The sequence below is a fragment of the Sesamum indicum genome, linkage group LG5, assembly GCF_026168435.1.
Source record: "Sesamum indicum cultivar Baizhima isolate 11 linkage group LG5, ASM2616843v1, whole genome shotgun sequence".
NCBI classification, from domain to species: domain Eukaryota; kingdom Viridiplantae; phylum Streptophyta; class Magnoliopsida; order Lamiales; family Pedaliaceae; genus Sesamum; species Sesamum indicum.
In genome coordinates this window covers 16,622,057-16,637,597 of record NC_142661.1, presented here as the reverse complement: position 1 = coordinate 16,637,597, position 15,541 = coordinate 16,622,057, and the positions used below count along the sequence as shown (strand labels likewise).

The following is a 15,541-nucleotide window of genomic DNA, read 5'->3' as shown; positions in this document are numbered from 1 at the left end:
ATCTCATTTAATTTTCGACCTCGTATTTAATCTTCGTAAAATATACAAGCGTGATTAATTATTTATAAAGGCAAATGATATTAACACTAAAAAAAAATCCCAATAATTTAAATTTTTTTATATAATTACAAAAAAATTTATATTGACTCTTCAAAATAAAAAAACTATAATGCTTTTAAAAATATTAAATAATTTCATATTATACAAAGTAATATTAAATCTTAGTTTTTTTGTTATTATTTTGGGTCAAATAAATTAACTTTTATTTAAATTAATTAGTATCTATTGTATCGGAAATGAAAAGATAAATTATATTGACATCTTAAAATTAGGTTTAAGATATTTATGAGTAACTTTTTTTTTTTTAAGGATGTACTCGTAATTCTTAAAAAAATATGAGATATTTATATAATTAAGCTTAATTTAGGAAGTTAAATAAAATTGTAAAAGAAATGGAAATGGCAACTCACGATTCCTACGGAACACTGTCGTTTCACCTCACCCCCCACAAACCCGGAAAAATGAAAAGGAAAATAGTCAACTTCCAGGTCGCCATTATACTCTCCTGATGTTCTCTCCGGAAGCAGTAGGGCAGCTGTTTCAATCGGAGAGAACCCAAGATTCTACATGCTACACGTACATACACCCGGCTATATAGAGAGAGAAAGTAGAGAGAGAGAGAGAGAGAGAGGGACGAAGGGCGTCAGTCATGGTGTCTTACGTGAGCGCGTTGCTCTATGGAGTTGGCGGAATTGTGATGGCGGGTATGGCATTGCTGGTTACTTTTCAGGAGAAGCTCGTGTACGTGCCTGTCTTGCCTGGACTCTCTAGATCCTACCCTATAAACCCTGCCCGCTTTCGCCTCCTATACGAGGACGTCTGGCTTACATCCTCCGATGACGTCCGCCTCCACTCCTGGTTCATCAAGCCCTTCCCCGATTTTAGAGGTGCACTCTCTTTGTTTCTGGACTTTCGTGCTTGTGTTATCGTTTTGGTGTGATTTGATATGTGTAAATTAAGGTGAATCTGCTTTTTTGCTGATAATTTGGTCAGTTGATTGTTTAGGGTTGTGTTAGTTCGATTAGGAGAATTTTTTTTTTCTCTTTTTTTTTTTATAAATTTGGTTTATGTAATGGGAGTTATCTTGTGGAGTTAGGGTGCTGCTCATGGATTTTGATTTGAGTGTAGGGTAAACTAATTTAAATATGAGCAAAAGTATAAGTTGATAGAATTGGATTAGTGGGAACTAATTTTGAGAAATAATAAGCTTCTAAGGCTCCAAGTAAATAAGTAGCGGTCTCCAATGCAGTGTCAGTTTGATTTGATAACTCCAACCATGTTGATCTTTGTTGGAATTTGTTTGTGATATTGATTTATGTTGCTATACTATGTTCTACAGAGTTAGTGCTGCTAGTTGATTTTGATACGAGATACTGGCTTTAGTTTGAAGCTTGGATTGAAGGTTAAAAATTAATTTAAATAGGAGCAAATTGTTTAAGTTCATGGAGTTGGAATTAGTTAGAACTAATTGTGAGAAAGTATAGAACTTTAAAACCCTTAATGAGCATATAGTGCTTTAGATTTTAGTGTAAGTTTCTATCTGAGATACTTCCTACTGGCTTCTTTTTCTGAGCAAATTTGTTTAAGATATTGGTTTATGTTGAAATTTCAGAATTTAGACTGTTCATGTTCATTGTTTAGTTTGACTGAGTTGGTCTGCTTAAAGTTTTCGTGTTTTCTATTTTTTGTAGGCTAATTCTTTATGTGAACATATTGGATTTTCGCTATATTATTATGTTAAGCTAATTGCAGTCTTAGTTGTAGAATTTGTGATGTTTATTGTAAAAGTTACCATTAGTGTGGGGGTAAAATAATACTAAACTATACTTTTACTCAACTGCTGAACACTGCATCTGGTAGTTGTAGGTGTTGCTGATATAAGCAGAATGTTAGTGGCCTGTGTAAAATCTATGCGTGGTTTTGAATATTGACGTATGGATACTTGCTTTGGTGAATCAGCTTTTATTGTTTGTTCCATAATTTCGAATAATTTGTAATAGTTGTTAAAGGGAGTCATTCCATGATGAAGGTCATACTATTTGGCTATGGTTTGTATAGAGTAGTTATTGATATTTGAACCCACTAACCATAAGACCTTCTGTCATGTGTTTTGCAGGTCCAACTGTTCTCTTTTTCCAGGAAAATGCAGGAAGTATCCTTTCACTATTCTATTGTTTGAAGATGGCAATTACTTGTTAAACAATACATTATATGGAAAATTGTTTCGTCATTTTCTTTTCCTAATTAGACATACATCTGTTCTAGGCCTTGACTAGTCATGACAGACATCGCTCATCGCATTGAAATGGTTTTTTATATGTTACAGAGTCTGCAATGCAATGTTTTCATGCTTTCTTATAGAGGGTAAGCAATTTACTCATCTGCAGCTCGCCTCAGACATTTTGTTTTCCTCTTTAAGCGTTCATCAAAGTCACCAGTTTAAAAGGCTTGACCAGTGACATCGTCTTGGAAAGCTCCTCCTTTTCTTTTGTTGTTCTTTCCATGCTCCTTTGCTTATGGTTCTTTTTGGTGTATTTGTACTAGATGTGACATATATATGCTACTATCTAACTGAATTAGCTTATTTTCTGCTTTGGGATACTCAGTTATGGAGCTAGTGCAGGATTTCCTTCGCAACATGGTATTACATTGGATGCTCAGGTTTGCCTTCTGATTTTCATGTTGTTTTTATCATAACATTTTATCATCTCCCAGTCAATGCTATCATTCCTTTTAGTGCGTTTGCATTCTTCATAACTGGACATCCTATTCTAATTCGTGCCATGCCCCTGTTGAGTAGGCTGCATTGGATCATCTGGTTCAGAGGACAGACATTGACACTTCCAGAATTGTAGTCTTTGGAAGGTCGCTTGGGGGAGCTGTTGGTGCTATGATTACCAGAAACAACCCGGACAAGGTTATGCCGCTGAGAACCATTGTTCTTTGCTTGCTTGTTTTCTTTTGTTTTTCCCTTGTGAATGAGGTTGGAAATATTGACAGCCCCATATCCGCCTTCTTGTTCTGCATGGTGTTATTTTCCATATTCATTGCATATTCACTGATTCTCTATGAAAATTGTACTTCAAGTTAGATGTTTCCCATTATTCACATAAAAACCTGCTGGTTGATTTTCTTTAGAGTACACATACTGCCAGAACGATCTTATATACAGCTGTCAATTCTTTTTCAATGCAAGAGACCCTCTATATTCGACAGAGGGTATATTATCTATCTTAATAATAGTAGCATACTTCAACTATCCTTACTATAGTATGCTGGAAGCATGCATGATTGGAATCCAAGAACAAACTTACCAAAAACTGTGGTGGTGGAGCAGAAAGGGTGCACAACTTCCGCAGAATCATGAAATGGATATAATTGACCAACATAATCTAAACTTCATTAATTGGAATACTGTGTTTGGTCTTTGGTTTTCTCGTTTGCCTATTGAGCTTACATTTATGTTTCCAGTTTTCTTCCCCTAAATATCTGTTTTTGTTCTGAGTTCCCTGGCCTATGTAGCATTATTATCTGGTCATTTGTTTTCCTTTGCCTTCTTTGGCTTCAGCGCTGCTTTGCCAACTTATTCTTTGTCAACCAAATTATGATATAGTAAAGTCTTGTTAAAAGATGTAATTGGAAAGTATAATGGCTGATGTGCCGGTATACTGTTTCTTATTGCATGTTAATCGCAGCAATTCTGGCTGCTTATTGTATCTGATTGTGAATGGCATCTGTGAACAATAAACTTGGGGTTGATTTAATTTGGCATATGAAAAGGATGGGCTAAGTAGTTAATAGATGGAAAAAGAGTTTGTCGGAATACTAAAGAGTAAATCACAGGGAAAAAAATGAAAGAGGAAGAAAATGAGAAGGTAGAAGAGAGAGCTTTCCTTTGCGAGATAGAAGCAAATCGACGAAAGCATTATGTCATAGAAGAATCTCCAGCATAATTTATTTTCTTGAATCTTTCATTACCCACATTAATTTTCTGGTGCGAGCTGCTAGCCATGGCTTACTGTGTAATTTAGCTTTCCACTCCTCTGTCTCCCATTTAACCTAACTCTGTGTTTCTGGTGTTTCAGCTGATATTGTTTAGGGGTATACCAACCTTACCTCACAGAAACCTTGCTGTTTTTTGGTTATGCAGGTGGCTGCATTAATATTGGAAAACACTTTCACATCCATCCTGGACATGGCTGGAGTTGTATTCCCATTTCTGAAGTGGTTTATCGGAAGTAGCTCAAAGGGTCTCAGAGTCCTCAATCTTCTAGTTCGTTCTCCATGGAGCACCATCGATGTCATTGGTGAGGTGAGGTTACTTGTTAATGAGATCTCTTCATATGCAGTTATGCTACGTTTCTGGTGCTTCTTGACAAAAGTATGCTGTCAATCAGCTCTGTATGGCTTAAAAGCTCACAGGCTCAGCTTGTTAATCTTCAAATTGGGCTTAAAAGGGGGTCCAACAAAATGAAGGTTGAATAGAAGTTTTGTGAACAAAGACAAACTTAGTAAATTACAAAATTATCAACATGATAAGTTACATTATATATGATTACTTTAAAGATATACTAATATTTGGTCTTTCATTCATGTCTAGGAAAATATGTTTTGTCTTTTTGAGTCCTTGGTGGGTGAAATTTCCTGTAGATTGTAATACATAAGATTCATAAACCTTAGATTTCTGTTTATCCAGTTTAACATCTGTGCATATGGATGCCTGAATAGCTTTCTGTTATCATACTGATTGAGCAGTGGTTGCTCTGATTGGACTAGTAACCAATAGTTTTACGTGTGTATATTTCATTGAATTGTGAACCCATTTTGATGCAATTGATTTTATCCTCTGTTTTTCAAAATATATTCTTCTTTTCAATGTCAGATTGCACAAGTTTTTTTATGATGTTTCCATTTTTGCTACAAGGTAGTTGAAAGTGGTCTATCTGGCTTTCTGCTATTTTCTTATTTGTGCGACATAGGTTTTGTATTTTTACTAATCATTATGTTGTTTTTCAGCTTTCCAGCTAGGCGCATTTCTTTATATTTGATGTTCTGAACTGCAGATCAAACAACCAATCCTTTTCCTCTCTGGACTACAAGATGAGGTTGTTCCCCCATCGCACATGGAAATGTTATATGTTAAAGCAGCTGCACACAATCAGCAGTGCTTATTTGTAGAATTCCCTACGGGACATAAGACCAGTGACAACGGAGACGAAGACTCTTTCTGGTCATCCCACTAGTGAATATAGGCCAGGACAGACTCACTCCTTCACGGAGGTGATAGTTATCGAAGGGATAGTGACTATCGACGGGAGAATTCTCGAATAAGGAGAGGAGGCTTGAAGTAACCTTTCAAAAAGAGATCCAGATAGGGGAAATCACACGGCTGGAGTTCCTCAAAGCCGAGGTTCGGTAAGCATATGGATACATGGTTGGCTGATAGTGATCGCTATTGGAGAGCAATTCAGGAGTTCTTGGAAAAAACTGTTCCAGATAAGAAGGATAGCGGCCCTTCTAGAGTTGGTAAGTTTCGAGTTTATTATGTTCCAAACTAACAAATTCCTGTGTCTTGCAATATGCCGTTTTCAGCCCAAAAATATTTTGGTGACTGAATTTGCCACATTAGGTTTCCAAAGCATTCAAAGAAATTATTCCACAGAAGTAGAAAAATAACCCATCTTGCAGCTGAACTGTTAGTTGGAGATATGAGCCTTTTGCATGTTTCTGGTAATAATATATCCTGTTAAATCTACTTCTGTTCTGTTGAATTATATTGAAGGATTGTACGATATTGATATCTTCTATTGCTTAAATATTTTTTCATGCTTTTGTTGTGACTCTTAAATGAATATATTTATTTATTGCTTTTATTTTTTATCTTCAGGGCCAGCAATACGTGTCTGCTGTTAATGGCTTTTCCATTTCCTTATTTACTTGGCCTAATAATTACCTATGTTTTATCTGTTGTCGCCGCCTGCCAACTAGGAGGTTATTAAAACCCATATTTACATGCCCTAATTCTTTTCAAGATTTTTCGAAACTCTAGGTGCTAATAGTCATCTAGGTTTTCTGCTTGGGTCGGTCTTAACATTTGTTTCCATTGTCTCCCCATGTCTTTACCTATGTATGTTTATGATGTTATTTTTCTGGTCTTCTACGTGAAGGTAAAAAGCTGTAGACCGGCCAACATCAATTGTATTAATCTCTTCACATTGTTATTTCATTTCTCAGATTCCGAGCCGAGGTGATCTGCTGGGATCTGGAATTTAAGACTTAATGTTTCAGCATCCTTGGAATTCAGCAGCTGTTGCTGTGCTGAAAAGGTTTTTGTGATTGTCAGCAACTGCCATGCTTGAGATTTTCTTCTGGGCCGTATTCTGGTTCAAATTTCAGAAGATGATTTTCGGTATATATATATATATATATCGGATGATAGCAACATACGACATACGACACCATATCCCAGCAGACTGATTGTATTGTATGAATCGAAAATTGGAGGAAGAATCTCATGTTTACGCTGGGAATTGGAATCAACAACTTGCATCACTCCTCCTTTCTTTATTCAGGACCTAAGATACTACATCGGAATATAATACGAGCAAGAACCCACCGTGATTTTAATAGTTGTAGTTCAAGTCAGGGTATTCAGTTACGTCATCCCTTTTGATTGTTTGAGGCGGGTCTTGAAAGCATTTAGTTAGCAACCAATTATACACAGACCACAAATGCAGAGATGGTGATGGAGAATGCAATAGGGTTGCGTTCTTGCCATTTTTTCAGTGTGTTATTTCTTGATTGTTTAGTATTGACTCTCTTGTTTAACATTTTGATCTTCCAATTCTTCTGTAGTTCCAGGGGACGAATTCCAACAAAATGTGGAAACATAGAAAGAGGAAAATGTGAATGTGATATAGGAGCAAACTAAACTCATTCAAATAAACATATCGAGATGGTTTTAGGTCCAACACCTACTATACTATCAACATATCTTCAGTTAACACTACATTTATTTTGGCTTGATATCTCGGATATTATGCTTGTGACTTAAATTTCAACTGGTTTTCTTGTGTTGTGAGGTTCATCCTCACTTTCGGAGATGGAAGAAAGATGATGATGGCCCCTTCGGGGTCTTCGGGAGCATCAAGCTCGACTGGAGCAAATCTTGTTGGTGAAGTGGTGGAAAATATAAATTACAAAGTTTGTCAAGATGCTCTTTCTGATGGAGTGGAAGCAGAGGAAAGGAGAGTGAAGAAAATACCAAAACAAAATATGTTTTATTAGAATCTATAATTCTTCGAACATATTTTTTATAGGATAAAATTTTATAGAGTAGGTGTTATGCAATAATTTTATCAAATTCATTGAATGTGTTGAGGATTTAGAAATAGTAGTCTACTCTACTTATTCTTTTTAGGTAACTTTAAGGAGGTTATAGGTGTTAACACAAAAATTTGTGTTTGTAAAAAGTAATTACAAGACAAGAAAAATATAGGGGCAAGAGTTTTATTAATTTAAAATGAAAGTGAATATAATCTTTGTAGACTAATAATTTTCAATTGAACACTTTAAATATCGATTCAAGGGTTTGAAATTTGTGTTTGGATGTGGATGTGTAATTTTTTATCGAATTTATAAAGCAAACCAAGTGTCACCTTGAAATTTGATATCAAGGCTTGAAAATATAATGTCGAGGAAGACGTAAAACCTCTACAGTTGTTGTGCTTCGTTGTGACAAAGAATTTTGGATTTTAGTCTTTTGATTTGTTGTATCTTATTTGTTGTATTAATGACTTGTGTTGCATCATCTCCTTTTGTTGTGTGGTGGAGAACCTAATTTATGGTCATAAGCACAAGTAGGTTTTGACTTGTGGCTTGGGCCCACTTTCGTCAAACTTTAACATTATAGGTTATGATATGGATCCATTAGCTATTAAGCTTTGTGGCTTGGGACCACTACCGTCAAACTTTAACACTATAGGTTTTGATATGGATCCATTAGCTATTGAGCTTGACTTGTTGCTTGGGCCCACTTCCGCCAAACTTTAACACTATAGGTTTTGATATGGATTCATTAGCTATTGGCTATACTTGAACATGTTTCGGATCGTCATCTCATCATCGAAGAGGTACATGGAGGATTTCGCCATCCCTCAAGGTCTCTTTCCTGAGAAGACATATTAGGCCATCGTGCAAGCATTCTTCATGATGCCAAGATTCATGTTGTTGCTCATGCAACCTTCTCACGTGCATCGGCAACAAGAGCTCCCTCTAGAGAAGATGCACTACCCCGTCATGTAAGCATCATAGGGAAGCCAAGATTCTTGCAACAATTGATGCACTTCTCTTCTCGTGCTTCCGCAACAAGAACCTCTTTGAAACTTTCCTCGATCAATAGTGCCTTTCTACAAACGTCTTTAATGACGTCGTCATCTCCTTGTGGGATGTTCACAGCTGCTTGTACACGGGGAGTTCACGACAATGTCGTCTATTCTTTCAAGGATTTGCCAGACGATAATGCTTGTAAGCGCTCCATGCCTAGAAATTAAGTGTTTTCGCTCTCAGCAAACCATCGGTTTCCCAACAACTCAGATGACATGCTAGTTCTAACCGTGTCAGCCTTTGGTTCATACTATGCTTCTTCATGCATTTCTTGAATGAAAGCCGATTTTTTATACTTGAATGACCTTGACCACTTCCACCTGTTGACGTTGATTTTTTTTCTCCGAAGTCATTCCTACCTAGGAGAGAAGACCTTGCCAGGAAGCTGAAGAGAGCTTATTCAACTTTAAGAGATGGTTGCAAAGAGGAAGAAGACTTTGATGCTTGAAATTTTGTCTTTGCCGAGAAAAATGACGATGGCTTTGAGAAAGTGCTTCTTGAAGTCTTGAGACGCGACTTGACAACTTCTGACGTGGTCTGAGTATTAAGCATTTAACACTTTTTTTTGGTTACTTTATTGCTTTCTTCTTATGTAAAAGAAAACCTGAGCAATACATATGTTCTTTCTCGAACTTTTATGTGCTTCTTGGAGTCTCTTTTTTTCTTTCTCATTTACATTGATGTTGTGTCACAATAATTATAATGCTTGTCCCATAACCAATCGTCTCTGCGAGTTAACAAATCAAACTAGTGTTTTGAGTACAAACTTAGTTTCTTGTGTCATTTGGCTCATTTTTTAATAATTAATTTTTATATTAAATTTTATCAAAACTATGTTATGGTAAAAGTTACGATACACAATGTCGAAAATGAATGGCACTGAAGCGTGCGATCTATACTCGGTCATCTGGACAAGTGCTAGGCCCCGATGAGTAGGAGAGTGCGGCGATCGTTGCAAAACCCTGGGCGTGCCTGGGCAGACCCCTGCCGACGCGCGCATGCAGGCAGACGACAGTAGGCTGGGCCAACCTGACTCAAGATCGGACTGATTCAATAAAAAAATGGGTTGGTCCAACCTAGGTCTGCTTGGGAGTGGGTTGGTTTTAGGCTAGTTCCAGGCACGAATACTTGGGACTGGATCGGCTCAGTGGCTTAGGACTATTTGGTCCCCAGCTAGACTATTTTTTTTAATAACTTTTTTTTAAGTTTAATATATAGTCTTAACTACTTTTTTCAAATAAAATTTTTTTTTGTGTGATTTAATTATTATTTATATATTTAAAACGATAAATTTAATAATTGTCGAGAGAACAACTTAATTTAATAAAATAAAATAAATTCAAGAATTTATTGAAAGGTTCAAAACTATGTGAAGACCGACTACTCAAGTGTGTTAGTTAGTGTAGTTGATTCCCATGTAGTTGTAGTTTGTAGCACATATGGATATGGGCGCGTTGTCTTCACTAATGGATATAAGGAGCGTCGCATGCCAATGCCAATGTCTTTTTAAACAACAACTTCTATCCATTCCCAAATACTCCTCTTTCCTATGCCAAAAATGCCCTTGTCAAATCCATAAAAGACCACTCATGCCCTCCTCCCTCCCCCCTTTTTCTGTCCTCCCTCCCCAGTCCTAGTTGATTTTGAAACCATCACTGAGGAAAACACACACTTTAGCGTGTACGGAGCACCCATGGATGTAGGCGCGCATAATAATCCTCGTACGGTGGAAGAGGTTTTCAGGGATTTCAAGGGCAGACGGAATGCCTTGATCAAAGCTCTCACCACTGGTACTCCCTTTTTTTTTTTTTCTCAATTTTTCTCAGTTCTATGTGTAAGTTAACTGGGAAACTGCGTGTATTGTATGCGTTTGTAAATTTTACTTCTTGTGGTTTTTTTATCCAAGCTTTAGGGTTCGTGTTGTTCGATTTTGCTGCATTCTGGTACATTTAATTTGTACTGAATTTTGGGGTTTATTTGATGTTTTTCCTTTTGCAGACGTTGAAGAATTTTTCCAGCAGTGTGATCCTGGTGAGTGAGGGTTAGCTTTTACTAGCTTAGTTAGTGTTTTTTCCCCGCAGTAAATTTTAATTATTTTTTGACCGGTGTTTTTGACTTTATCCTTGCATGACTTGTTTGTTTTCTGATTATGCAATCTTCAGTGAATTTATATCTAGTTTTGTGACTGTAATTTGGATATCTTATTTGTTGGATAAATGGTATCGTTTTATTAACGCGGTGCTTTAATATGCGGAGACATTAATGCAATTGCAGGAATCTAATTATATTGTACTCAGTTTATCAAACATGTACCAGTGGTAGATACTGATGTGGTTAGGTATTTTTAATTCGTCGTATGGCATTATATGTTATAATCCAGTAGCACATATAAATTTTAGCATTGGTTTGGCACCGTGGAATTAGTCTTGGATTCCAAAACACAACTTGATAATAAAATTATTCTACCCTTATTCTCTCAGCTCTCTTTATTATGAGTTAATACACAAGTCAGTATTATGGTATCTTGGATAAGATTTACTGGTAGCCTTTGCAGTGTGGAATAGTTTTTGTGTCCAATGCCCATGTATAACATCTTGGCATGGCCACCAAGCATGTGCTTCTTAGCATTTTCTTCTCTTTCTTAACGTTTTTTACATGGTTAAGATATCTTCTAGTAATATCTTTAATTGCTATTGGTGTAGCGTGGCATGTGCTTCTTAGCATTTTCTTCTCTTTCTTAACGTTTTTTACATGGTTAAGATATCTTCTAGTAATATCTATAATTGCTATTGGTGTAGCGTGGACTATACATGAAGGTGTGGATGTTTAATTTCTAGGAAACAGAGGAGCAAAATCACCACTTATACGACTTCATTTGATTTGAAAATGATAATGTAGAAGTTCTTTTTAAATTGTTTAACCTTCCAAATGGAGGTAAAAATTTCTACAGTAAACTTTTTGTAGTCGTCGCGAGTCGCAAAATTGACGGAGTGACATAGTTAAATGTATATGCATAAATTTCTTAAGTATTGTAGCTTTTGATATCTGGTACTGCAAACTATTATGTGAATGCCATGGTCAAGGGTCTATTTTCCTTGCTTCTCCCTGTTTTTGTTCTGGCCATAGCTAGGGATTATCCTAATTAGTTTTTCCATAACAAAAGATATCCTAGGTGTTTGCTGTGGTCGGCCAATAAAAGATGCTTGTATTTAATAGCAATGAAACTATACTCTAACGATCTCTGTTAAAAAAATGTAAATTTCGCAGAGAAAGAAAATCTTTGTCTTTATGGATTTCCTAATGAGCAGTGGGAAGTCAATTTGCCTGCTGAAGAGGTGCCTCCTGAGCTTCCTGAACCTGCTTTAGGCATAAACTTTGCCAGAGATGGAATGCAAGAAAAGGACTGGTTGGCTCTTGTTGCTGTCCACAGTGATGCATGGCTACTTTCTGTTGCTTTCTATTTTGGTGCCAGATTTGGTTTCGATAAAGCTGACAGGTATCCATATTGTGTCGTTATGGGAGTTTTGAATATCACCTTTTTTTCGGCTTAATTTTTATTTCCTTTTTTTTTTGTCATCTCATAAGGCTAAGTGTTAATGGACGACTAGTTTCTCTACTTTATTCCGGAGTTATGACTTAATCTGAACCAAATTTAGATTAAGTTGTGCATTGTCAGCAATGTTTTGTGTCATACTGGGAAGATTTAGTTGTTTCTCCATTTCTCTTTCCCATCTCCTCCCTCTCACTGTATTTTTTTCCACAGCTGTTTCTTCTTTCTGCCTGTCTATATAAATTTTACTTTGTAGGGTAATTGCCTGTGTAACCTAAAGTTTAGTGTGGTCATCTGAAGTGTGGTTCTGTTGATCTATCATGAGGTCTCATCCTTTAGAAAAGCGGTTCTAAGAGATGATGACATCTACAAGTTTTTGGTGGTACAACCTCTTCTTTCAATCAGAAACTGCACGTTTGTCCTGGAATAAAATACTAAGCACGGTAGTGGAAAGTTAGTGCATGGTGTCTTCTATGATAAGATTTTCTCAGTCATTTTGCTTGATTGACTTAACTGGATGTAAAATGTTGAGTAATAGCCAGCTGGGATTCTTTGAGCTTTCTGGTGTTAGCTTCAATTTTGTTTATCATCGACTCTCCCAGTTTATTGCTCTTGGGATAAATTACTGAGGATGGTAATAGACAGCACTGCATCATATCTTTATGTAAGATATCCTCGGTAATTTGCATGATAACCTTTGCCGGATATAAAATGTTAAGTAATACCAGCTGAATTTCTTCAAGCATCTGCTTTGGTGTTGAGTTCAATTTTTTTTGTACTTGATGCAGGAAACGTCTGTTCAATATGATAAATGATCTTCCAACTATCTTTGAAGTTGTCACAGGAGCAGCAAAGAAACAAGTAAAGGATAAATCATCTATCTCGAATAACCACAGCAGCGGTAGCAAATCCAAGCCAAACTCAAAATCGGTAAAGCAATGACTTTCTTTTATCATTTCTAAAAGACATGGGTGCTGTGGACACATTTATATAAGCTCATCAAAATTTGCATACTTGGTGTGGAGTTCGCTTATGATGAGTCTAAATATAGTGGACGCAAGATAATTACAATTGTCCATTCTTTTCTTTTTAAACTGGAGGTAAAGCTGAAAGAAATTGGTTGAATTTACCTTGATCTTCTTTTACATCCGTCCTATATACAGAACTCTACATTTCTTTCTCCACTTTCCCCATCAGCATACGCCATCAGAGAATTTCAGGAAACTTCTATTACTTTATGGGAGAGGATAAATTTTGAAATTGTGAGCCAGAATGAATGAATATATCGGTACACTGCTTTTGCATGTAATACACCATTATTATGGATAAATATGAAATCGTGGTTGTCAATATCCATGTTGCCCTTAACTTCAAGACTTTTTTTCTAGTTTCTTACTAATTAGTTGATAAGGGTGAAAAGTCTGAAAGAAGACTGTCTCCTAAATTTTTCTCATATTTTGTTTCCTTTATCTTCTTTAGTGACTTGCACGTTTATCAAACCCTATCTATGAATCCTAACATTTGTAGAATAGTTAGTACATCCAATATTTGGTTTGGTTCTACTGTTTCATCTTTTAGTTTACATATTTATTGTGATACTTTTAAATGCTTGAGCATGCCTTCTTTGCAGTATAAGTATGATAGACAATAAGTTCTTTTCCACTTTTATGTGGTCTTTTGAATTTCTTCGTCTGATCTGATCGCGAGAGAAAAAATCTACCTTGACCCTGTTTTCATTGAGAGTTACAAATATTATCTAATGTGAATTTTGGTGACAGCAATCAGTATTATTTCAGGACCCTAAATTACATAGTATAATCTGACCTCCAGCCTGGTTTGGGATCATATTCTCATGAAAAAATTCTCTACCTATCTCGTTAATGAAGATCTACTTTTCGTAAGATATTGCATATATTGATGCCTTTCTCATTTTCTATTTCCTTAAAAGTATCTTCATGTTGGTTTCTTATGTGTCGTGTCTGACAAAAGATTCTGTGAGCCTTGTGCCTGGGTTGTTTGCTATACAAACTGAGTATTTTGCTGTAGTTGATAGACTAATTCAGCATGTAAAAAGAGTGATTCTTTTGGAGGAAAAAAAAGTTTCCGGAATTTGTGAAATCCTATGCTATGATTTCAAATAAGTAATTGATTTTACAGAATGGGTTTGTCAAATAATGAAAATTAAGCATGTTTTTTTTATTAGGCTCGAACTTCGTGCCTAATTATCATTTATTAACCTTTGTGTTTCATCTCCTGTACAATACTGCTGTATCCCTGTCTTATGTTAGCGGTGACACTGGTGTTGAAGTTCATCTATGTTATCCTAAATCCATGACTACAATTTATTTCTCATGTGAAGCAGTTCCTGAATGCTTCTTCCTTGTTTATGCAACCTACCCTTACTAACAAGATAACTTACCATATCCTGAATCTTAGAGCAAATCATCCAAGACCCAAGCAAAGGACGAGGAGGAGGAGGAGGAGGGACTGGACGAAGAAGAGGAAGATGAGCATGGGGAAACCTTGTGTGGAGCATGTGGTGAAAATTACGCGTCAGACGAGTTCTGGATTTGCTGCGACATATGTGAGAGATGGTTCCATGGCAAGTGCGTTAAGATCACACCAGCAAGGGCCGAGCACATCAAGCAGTATAAATGCCCGACATGTAGTAACAAGAGAGCACGCCCTTAAAGCTGCCCGGTTTGCATTTTGTCTAATTGTAGTGGTAATCCTTCTTGTGTTAGGAAAGCAATGTGTATTCGAGTAAATCAACAATGATTGGCAGTCTTGTTTATCTGGATAGTTAGGCAGTCTGGGTGGGAGGCCCTCTTCTTTAGATCTAATTGTCCATTGTAGAGATTTGGCGTTGTAAGGGAATCTGCGTCGTTTCCGTTGTTGACATTTGTTTATCCAGACCCAGACAAACCCTCTCAGTTACCAATTACTTTCAAAGTCCCCCTTTCTTTTCATTTTCAAACTTAAATGTATACATTTTACTTTGTTTTGACCTTTCCCACAGAATTTCTCATTTATAATATTCTCAGTGGGAACTAACCTACCTATGTAGTTTACATTTATAATCTGATAAATCTTTTCAAATAATTCATTAATGTGGTAATTTTAAGTGTCAAGTGCGGGCAATATTTGCAAATGTGTATATATGTAATATATAGTATACTAATTGTGTCTGAAATATATATAATTGTATGTATAAATACGATATATCTTTGCAAAACTTTTTAAAGTTTTTCAATAGTTTATTTTTGAACTATTAAAATTCAATGATTATTAAAATAAGAGTGTAACAGTTAAATTGTTAAAAAATTTAATGTTGTTAAAGACAACTAACGGGAAAGAGAGTGCGTTGTTTATAAAAACACATAACTTTTTTTATATTTTTAATACAGGAAGTTTTCTAACTAATTTTTAAAACACCGAATTTTCCCCTAAATAAATATACATGGGCGTAGGTTTGACCCAAGAGAAACTTCTGAAAAGCTTTGACTTTCATTTTGTCGTACGCTTTGCGTCTTCTACAACCACAAC

The 15,541-nt window shown here is 36.1% G+C and overlaps 2 protein-coding genes across 3 annotated transcripts; both read left to right on the top strand.

The window, feature by feature from the left end:
* Positions 1-478: 478 nt before the first annotated feature.
* On the top strand, positions 479-6,890 carry LOC105161903 (alpha/beta hydrolase domain-containing protein WAV2). 2 transcript variants are annotated; one of them, XM_088880874.1, is made up of 10 exons: positions 479-947; positions 2,177-2,212; positions 2,346-2,424; positions 2,667-2,721; positions 2,861-2,977; positions 4,211-4,372; positions 5,124-5,253; positions 5,479-5,586; positions 5,690-5,790; positions 6,295-6,890. In XM_088880874.1, exons 1-9 carry the CDS (start codon positions 710-712, stop codon positions 5,734-5,736), a joined length of 972 nt encoding a protein of 323 aa, XP_088737000.1. In that variant the 5' UTR covers positions 479-709; the 3' UTR covers positions 5,737-5,790; positions 6,295-6,890. The 2 variants fall into 2 exon arrangements, with proteins under 2 accessions (XP_088737000.1, XP_011078059.1); XM_011079757.3 differs by lacking the exons at positions 5,479-5,586; positions 5,690-5,790; positions 6,295-6,890 and having other exon boundaries at positions 486-947; positions 5,077-5,266.
* A 3,099-nt stretch (positions 6,891-9,989) lies between these two features.
* LOC105161902 (PHD finger protein ALFIN-LIKE 3) lies at positions 9,990-14,972 on the top strand. The gene is made up of 5 exons (XM_011079755.3): positions 9,990-10,235; positions 10,444-10,476; positions 11,713-11,941; positions 12,784-12,925; positions 14,432-14,972. Exons 1-5 carry the CDS (start codon positions 10,139-10,141, stop codon positions 14,684-14,686), a joined length of 756 nt encoding a protein of 251 aa, XP_011078057.1. The 5' UTR covers positions 9,990-10,138; the 3' UTR covers positions 14,687-14,972.
* The last annotated feature ends 569 nt before the right edge of the window (positions 14,973-15,541 follow it).